At 42.7% G+C, this 8,763-nt stretch overlaps 2 protein-coding genes across 2 annotated transcripts in view; one reads left to right on the top strand and one right to left on the bottom strand.

Annotated features, from left to right (window-relative positions):
* Nucleotides 1-610: 610 nt before the first annotated feature.
* znf488 (zinc finger protein 488) lies at nt 611-4,217 on the bottom strand. Its single transcript, XM_061745243.1, has 4 exons — nt 3,928-4,217; nt 3,103-3,319; nt 2,665-2,893; nt 611-2,561 (listed from the first exon to the last, which is right to left on the bottom strand). Exons 1-4 carry the CDS (start codon nt 4,173-4,175, stop codon nt 1,465-1,467), a joined length of 1,791 nt encoding a protein of 596 aa, XP_061601227.1. The 5' UTR covers nt 4,176-4,217; the 3' UTR covers nt 611-1,464.
* Nucleotides 4,218-5,947: 1,730 nt separating this feature from the next.
* Nucleotides 5,948-8,763, top strand: part of antxr1d (ANTXR cell adhesion molecule 1d) — a 30,423-nt gene continuing 27,607 nt past the window's right edge. Inside the window, exon 1 of the mRNA XM_061745575.1 lies at nt 5,948-6,311. Within this exon, the coding sequence (XP_061601559.1) occupies nt 6,157-6,311 (155 nt within the window). The 5' untranslated portion in view covers nt 5,948-6,156. The remainder of the gene's footprint in view (nt 6,312-8,763) is intronic.

The following is an 8,763-nucleotide window of genomic DNA, read 5'->3' as shown; positions in this document are numbered from 1 at the left end:
AATCACAAATTGGATGGAGTAGATCTTACATAGACTATCCAGGTCTGTCGACAAATGATAACCACAAGAGTTACCTTTTTTAAGTAAAATTTGTTTCAGTTTTTGAGTGGCACTCTGGAAATGAACTTGTTAATGTTGACTTACATATCTATAATAACCACATGTTATTAGATGTATAATTTAAGGGGAGACGGCTGAGAAATGTTCTTCTTTTTTTTATGACAGATTTCACTCTGAGACACCTAAATGAATGATAACAAATATAACAATGCATTTTTGCATGACAAGTTTTCTCAGTTGTTCACTAATTTGCTAATTGTTATCATCTATTAAATAAAAACTGATGGGCCGACATGTCTAAAAGAGAAATCGGACCTTTGAGTAAAGAGAAATTCAAAATGTTAATTTGCCTTCATATTTCCTTATTTTATTTCTATCCAAATATTACTGGCAAGTCAAAAGTGGGATGTTTGCCATGGTTTTTTTTAATAAATACTTTTTTATAAATCAGACAATGAATGAGAAACAAACAAGCTGCATAAAAGTGTGACTATATGGGAAAGTCCATACATAATATATTACTTTTTCTTTTTAAAGAAGAAAGTTCAGCTGATACATCATTGTGAAAGGTTCCGAGCATTTTAATCGCAATCAGACATTTAGTTTTGTATGACAGGTTCTAGAAATGTTATATTGAAATGATGAAATGATGCATTATCTTATGAAAGACACACTGGTTACATATCCAGAAGACAAATAAACAGTTGTATAATGCACAAATGTGTATTTTGCGTGTTTTTCTCTCTGAAAGACCGCATTTTGTGGAAGCAAGTGATCCCAAAATGACAGAACTATGGAAATAACAGTTTTGCTACAGTGCCTTCAAAATTGTTCCTGTGGTGCACAGAGACTGAAAATAAAAGGAAGATACTTGGATTGTCCACTGATTGGACACAACTATCTCCGTTTTTTTGTGTTTTTTTTTTCTTCAATAAATTACACAATCCATGCAGCATGGGCAGCAAGCAGAGGAAAGTGGCCTGTAGAGGAAAAGGCAGGTCTCAATCGCCGCCTGTTGGACTAGAAAATGACTGACGCTCTACAATTTGTACCAACATGAATGTGAATATGAGTGTGTTTGTGTGAAAGTCGAGAAAACCTGACAACAACAAGAGAAACGTGGATACATTTCTGACATTCATGAACTGTCCTCAGATCTCTCTGGTTTCTCCCATGACTTCTATAAGGCACAAAGCAATCGAGCGCTTACCAAAAACACGCTCCAGGACCAACGAGCTGCGAACTGGCGCGGGCCTCTATCGTCATCTAGTGGACGCGCCGCGATGGTTGCGTGCGCTCTTATTTCACAGCTGCCTATACATTCATTAACAAACACCAAAGTCTCCTACGTTTAAATACGACGATCATTTAGGAAAAATAAATATGGTTTTCTGTCCGTCCCCTTTAGTTATGAGATGTCATGTGTCTGGACAGGTGGTGCCTCTCTCTGAAGAATTCGTGGCAGATGGGGCAGGTGAGTTTCTCCTCCCTCCTCCGCCTCACCTGAGACTCGGCCGCGAACTCCTTCTTGTGATGAGAGCGCATGTGGAAAACGAGGTCCGAGGTCATGCGGAAGGACAGGTTGCATTTTGCGCACCAGTTCTGCGCCGAGACGCCGAATGAGGTGAAAGTCGGCGGGAGGATGGTGAGGGAGGATGCGGTGTGCAGCTGCGCGCCGATGCTCCTGGACCAGTGCTCCGGGGCGTAGTGGAAGGCGTTGGGTAGTGCAACCGGAGAGGCCGCTGTGTGCAAGTCACCCGTCAGGATTGCAGGTGCCATCAGGTTGTTGTATCCCAGAGCCGCCCTGGGGGTTAAGCCATCAGCCATCTCATCCAGCCGGCCAGAGGGGGCTGTTATTGGAGCGCTGCCGAGGCGCGAATCGTGGACCAGAGAAGTTCTTTTATTGGGTTTACAAAATGCACTTTTCTGCTCACCCTGGGAGTTGGACAGGACCAGAGAAAATGCGCTGTTGCGGCTGGAATGCACTCCGGAGCCCTCTCCTGTCTCCGACCGCGCGCCCACCTCCCCGTCGCGCGTAAAAGTCCCGGGGATCTCCTTTGTTTCCGCTAAACCATCACTTTTACATCCCACGCGATCTGCCTTCATTCTTTCCGCTTTCAACTTTCTCTCAGCAGAAGACGCATCTCCTGCAACCTGGTCATAGTCCTTATCCAGTTGCGTAATATTATTATCATTGGAAATATTCGTTTTTTCTAACAGAACCGTTTTTCTCCATTTGGGGTAATGAGTTTCTTCGCTTTTCCTCTTTCTGGCGGAAATCTCAGCGTCCTCGCTGTTGCCAGGTTTTTTGTGCTCCAGGTCTCTGGCGATGTTGTGGAAATCTGTTACTCGGTGTTGCCTCTTCACCTCCACATGCTTGTGCTCGTAAACATCGCGGATCCAGATGTCGCTCTTGGCTTGGTGGGCGCACAGGAATCGACAATGGGCCACGAAAGGAAACTCATTTCTGAAGACTTGGTTGCATTTCCCACACTGGAACCCTGTGAAACGACAAATTGCAATTATAAATCCCTATTCTGATACATTGTTTCATGGATTGTATGTACACATATTGAGTCGGGATCCTCAAATAATTCATCCCACCTTCTTTTGATCCTTTGGTTATGTCAGTGAAGCCCAACAGGTGAGACAGCTCCTGGTCGTACCACACCAGCAGTTCTTCCTCCGCCCGGAGGTCCCGGGTGGTCCGCACATACAGCTGACTCCCCTTTAGAAAGGCCTCGGCGTTCTGCTCCTCCTCGTTACGCGCAGCCTGCACGAGCCGCAGCCATGACAACACAAGGGCAGAGTTGCGCATGGTCTCAGGGTCGACCTGTTGGCAAAAAGACACTAACAGTCAATCCCCAAAGCTCTTACAGCTCAATTTCTTGATAAACAGTTGATTTGAATAAACCTTTCTGAATGTGGTGCCTTTAAAAAAGAATGTTATCATGTTTTTGCCATTTAATACTTCACTTGGTGGTTCACTGAGGTAGAATTAAGGTTAAGTCCACATGCACCTTGCATGATTGCACGACTCACCCTGAACACGTAGGATTTCGCTCGCCTGTCGCAGGATTTCTGCGCTATGAAGGCGATAGTGTCGTAGAAAGTGTTCTGGAGCACACATGGTCCAAAGCACGTGCCTGCAGGGATGCTGCGCGTCACGACCACGCTGGTGTAGAGATCCGCGGAGTGCTGGAGAAATATACTGTCAGCGGTCCAGATGGAGCGAGACAGCATGTGATCCATGGTTAAACTGGAAAAGAAGACCCCTATAGTTAAAAATCAGGTTTAGAATTAACAGAAAAGTTGTCTTACTGAAAGCTGTTATAATGTTTTTAAATATAGACTGAAGTCTAACACGATAGCGATAACTGGAGTTGTAACTTCATTATTGATTATCTTACACATGCCATCAGCCGCTTTTCTGCTGTGAGCAAAATTGAGATGCTGAAAATATGGGGGTTATTTAAAAGAAAGGATTCTATGAAGCAGGCGCAGTTAGGGTGGTGGCAAAATAATTTCTAACGCTTCTTTGTCTAATTTTTCACTCGGTTACTCCTTTTGTCTCAGCATCTGCCGTGGAGTCCAACTGCCTCCTCGGTGCGGAGAAGTTCAGCACGATTATACGATTTCAGAACAACACGAACATGCACTATTCCTGCCGATATATTTGTGGTTTTCTCCGTCTGTCTCTAATCTGCAATCGTGGGAGAAATATATTACAGAAATGTCCCCAGCTGACTGCGCAACATTGTACCAAAGCGACCCTGGTGTCATAAGCGCTCCGAAGTGTTGGGGTATCAGCTTGTAAAAATCCTCTGTGGAAAAAGGGTATTAAGGGGTTTTGAAAGGGGGACTCACCCGCAGGACATGGAGGAGGATGCTTGGGTCGGTGGGAGCAGGTTGCAGCAGGTGCAGTCGACCTCGGAAACGAAGCCCGCTCGCGTCCTTTTCCACCAGTACTTCTCAGCCTGATCCCTCCTCCGCACTGTCGTCTCTGTCCTCTCCAGCTCTCTGTCCTCCCCAGCTCTCCAGCTCACACTTATCCGCCTCCCAGCGCGCACTGGAGCGTGGCGCATTGATTTCAACGCGAGCGCGCTCGCGCTCATCCACGCGCACACACTCCTATAGTCCTCTCTGGACACTTCTTTGTCTTATTTATGGGGTTTCTTGTAAAGATGCTGTGTGGGTGTTTGTAAAGAGAGATACTCGACCATTTAACACCCCCCACTGTAACTCGTTTCTTAAATAAATGTAAACAATGCAGCGTTGGGAGGTGAACAAATTTAACATTGGCACATTTTGACACCGACACGCTTCTAAGAGGATCCAAGTCTGCTCTCATTTGATTTTTGAGCACCGCAGTAATCAAACTTGTAATGATGGACCTCACGCGGTTTTGGCCAGCCTGCATGTGTGAATATAATTATAATATAGTGTACATATTAATTTATTCTAGCTTGCATTGACCTTAAACCCAAGACAGTCCAGCACTTTATGCATCCAAACAGCAGCAGCACATGCATGTTATGCCTGACTCAATGACAGTTTTGGTCACATCTCTGTTAACAGATGCTCATAGAAACCTAGAAATTGGCCTATAGCTAATGTGGGCAAAGGGGAAATCTGTATCACATTGCAGGATGCAGGCTGGTCAGGGCGCCACCGGGAAAATGAATTATTCATAAACTAAATATTTCTGTCTAATGAGCATTTAATGATTATTTTGCATCAAAGCGTTTGTAAATATCCTACTGCTTTCTGAGCCAACTTTGTGTAATGAGAAAGTGGGAACTCACGAAGCCCTGAAGGAGGTCTATTTGGGCGAACTCCAACTAGTAAATCTATATAGTAATGTTATTTTATCTGAAGGATCAGCTATGTAAAAGTCAACCAACATTAGTAAACGTCCTGTATGACAAACCATCCCATAATGACTTGTTTGATCTCTAGAAATTGCTTTATGATATTTTACACGATGGAAGTATTGCATTGCTGTTGCTGCTGTAACTGCAGGTGGAGCTGGTCTGAAGTTTTTTGGAAAGCAGATCTGACGGCACATTCATTTCTTTATTTATTCATTTATTTATCAGATGAAATAGCCCAAAAAAAGATTAAAATGTGCTGTTGTGAAGTGCGTGTCATATTAACTAAACGTGAAAGGAGTGGAAAGTGACCCACAAAACTCATCTCAAAACTGTGTTTATGTATAATGATTGTATAAATGTTGACCTATTGTGTTCCTCCGACTACTTCATACTGTATATTAGTTGTAGCCTAACTTTGTCCGCATTGGTTTGGGAATTGTGAAGACAATCACGGGAAAACTTGGACATGCTTTCAGGATGACATCACACGTCCCTTTTGTTCAGAGGTGTAATGTCGTAGACAGGATATTTAGGGGTTTCATTAAAAGTCCCAAATTATGAGCCACAGTTTAATACAAGGATTGTCAAATATAATGAATGTACTAAACATGATGTCAAATCACTTGTCACTCTTAAATAAACAACATTTCTTATTCAATATCGAAAAAGTGTGATGCAGCTTTGACAATAACAACATCTAAGTGATTAGGATATTTCATCATATACACATAATTCCTGTTCAGAACCTATTTCTGTTTGTACAATGATTCACTGAACCAATTTAATCCAAACTAACCTTTGGATGGCCATATTTCTCTTCTCAAAAAGTTTACTTTGTGCAATCCCACCTCAAATCTAAAAATGTCAGTCAGTTTGTTTTTTTTTTTGTTTTTTTTTTTTAGTTTAGTTTTGTAGTTTTTTTTGTTCAGTGAAATTCATTTGAAAAAAAAAAGGGTTTAGCTACTTCTCATCGGGCGTCTTTCCCCTCCTTCATCCTGCCTTTTTTCCCCCCCCTTAGCTGAAAGAGAAGAGTTGGCGAGCCCGGCTCCAGCCGATCAAGACTCTTGCAGGCAAAGTCCGCTTAACCAACAAAGACAGGACACCTTAAAACAAAGAAATACCCCCCAAAGGTCTGCTAAGAAACGGAGAAACGCAGGCTGGAGAGAAATGTAAAGATCTTTAGCTGTCGCAGTGTTGGAGCAGTCGGCAGTAACCGGGAAAGATGGCGTGGACACGGGCTCGCATGTTCCTCGCCTTGGTTTTGCTTGGAATTTTCTTCCTCGGTGTCTCGGTGGAGGGAGAGCCGCAGGGAGATCCACAGGAGGAGGAGGAGAGGTCCTGCCAGGGCGCATTTGACCTCTACTTTGTTCTGGACAAGTGAGTCTCTGATATTATTTATGGCATTGTTACTTTCTGGTCGCTGCGCATTGCCATGCAACCGAGCCGTTTGGAAGCGCAGAGCGCATCAGCTGAACGTCCCGCTGTGGCCTAACCTTATTGTAGGAACCGAACCAAGCTACAAAACTGCAATAGACCTAATAAACTCGGGAATACAGGCTTTTAATCGTAGTAGTTCTTGTAGGAAACAAACCTCATAAAGTTCTCTGGACTGACTTCTCAAAGAAGAAACCAAAAAGCAATGATTATTGTTTGAATTCTGTCTTTGGTATACTCGGTTGGTTATCATTAGGTTATAACTGTTTTTGAAGAGGGGGAATAGTGCGGATGCTTGACTATGTTTTTCTTTTCATCCAGTTTCTAGTGGTGAGTGAAACAGACTGAGTTTTACCCACGGGATGTGGGCAGGGCGAGCAGGGTGGATAGGGTTTCAGCAGGATGACGCCTGCGGACACAGCTGCAGAAGCTGCTGCTCCACTGATCCCATGAACCACATTCTGCTCCTCTGGTGCGTGATCTGATTTAGAGCTGGACTGATTAGAAGCCGTGTCTCTTCTTTGTTTTTAGTCCGGCACTGAGCAACTGAGCACAATATTTTTTGTAGTGAACAAAACGTCCCAAAAGGCATGTTTGGAAATAATTTTACTCAATAGCCCCCTTTCTGAAAGATAAGGAGTGTGTAGGAGTGTGAGTCAGTGACATCTAGGGGCAAAGTTTCAGATTGAAAAATAAAGATTCATGCTAGTAAATACTAAATAATAATCAACAAAAACAATGTCAGTTGTAACACAGTTATGCACAAATGATAAACAGTAGGAGTATGTAAGTATGGGATTTCTGCCAGTAGATCACCATCATTATCATGTGCACACTGCAGTTTCATTCCTCCTCTCAAAGTGTGCAATGCAAACACTGATTAAGTGTGATACTAATACACTTTTAGAAAACCCTGAACTGACCCCACTGCTTTTGTTTATCATGCATGTTCTAACAGGAATCCATGGGGAGTTTGCAGGAAATGAAACATGAGATGAATGAGAAAAAGCATCCTCATTCTGTTAAAATGCATTTATTTATCCTTACTCCATGATCGTATTCATGACATTAAAACCAAAACTTTGAATAACTCCATTAATTTTTCCCAGCCATTTTTATCACCAGCAAATCAAAAGACTTAATGTGTGATTTAGTAGAAATGCAAATTGGATCATTTTATGGTCTCTCCAGGTCTACAACAGGATTTTTCTCGGTGTCTTTGACAGCTTTTTGGTTCATGCTAAGCTGACAGTCACAGACTGTCCTGCTGTTCAACTCAGACGCTGTAAGTGACATTTTTGTCATATTTTCTTTAGATGCACGGTGAGATTTCGCACACACACAGGGAATGTGTCAAATGGCATGTCGAAACATGCTTAGTTGGCAGAGAAAGGGACAGAGAGAGAACAGCAAACATCATAATGTTTGGTTGCATTTGTTCTCCGTTCAGTAAAATAATAACGTGCTATAATGTCAAAAGATGAATCGTGTTTTAAAGAGAGCAGTGATTAGACTGACAGCTAAACACTAGTATTGTATCTGTGCACAACATTCAACAAATATGAGGTAAAAGCTTAAACAAGGTTTTTATTTTATTTTTTGTTTTTACCAGCCATGAAATGTGAAGTAGACACGTTGAGTGACATTTAACTTTGGTTTTGACATGAGTGATGATCTTTCAGATGTCCGCATCACCATCTGTCATCCACTCCTCAGTCTTTACCCTTTGCTTCAAAAAGTTTAGGAGGAGCCTGGGGAGCGTGGCATGTCACGCTTTGCCAAGCCTCTGGTGCACCTCTGTTTGTTTGGCTGTCTGGACCTACAAGCTTCAGCAGGCCTTCAGGAAGCAGCTGATCTTTCTCCTGAGATACAACTATGTTGTTGGCTATTTTTCAGGTCTTAAATGCCACCCAGTGACCTAATCTAACATGTGTGTGACAGAGAGCAGAGTGAAAATATCATGCACTGGGGATGTTGTTGCATGTTAGACTTCACCTCATCAGTATTTGACCAACTCTTAGTTTTGGCTTGGCTGCACCATCTAGGTTATGAGGCAAGCTGGGTGGAAAATGTGTACGCTCTTCCCTGGAAGCATTTAAAAAAAAAAAAAGATTACCATACATCCCCCACCTTCAACACTCACATTGAATACCAGACTGGAGTTTTCTCCTCTATCTGGTTGCCCACAAAGTGAATAATATGTGTTGTGTGCTAAAGCCAGGGTCTGCAAAGATATTTGTTTTCACTGTTGAGAGCAAAAATTGCCAGGCCAAATACAGCCAAAAAGATTGAAGACTAAGATGTCAGAAGGATGGGAGTAACTACCATTACATAAGCTGATCTGGAATGTGAAATACATTTGCAGGAAATGAAAACGACCCTCATACATCCAGTG

The sequence above is a fragment of the Cololabis saira genome, chromosome 17 (genome assembly GCF_033807715.1).
Source record: "Cololabis saira isolate AMF1-May2022 chromosome 17, fColSai1.1, whole genome shotgun sequence".
In the NCBI taxonomy this organism is placed as follows: Eukaryota; Metazoa; Chordata; class Actinopteri; order Beloniformes; family Belonidae; genus Cololabis; species Cololabis saira.
This window is presented reverse-complemented; position numbering and strand designations above follow the sequence as displayed.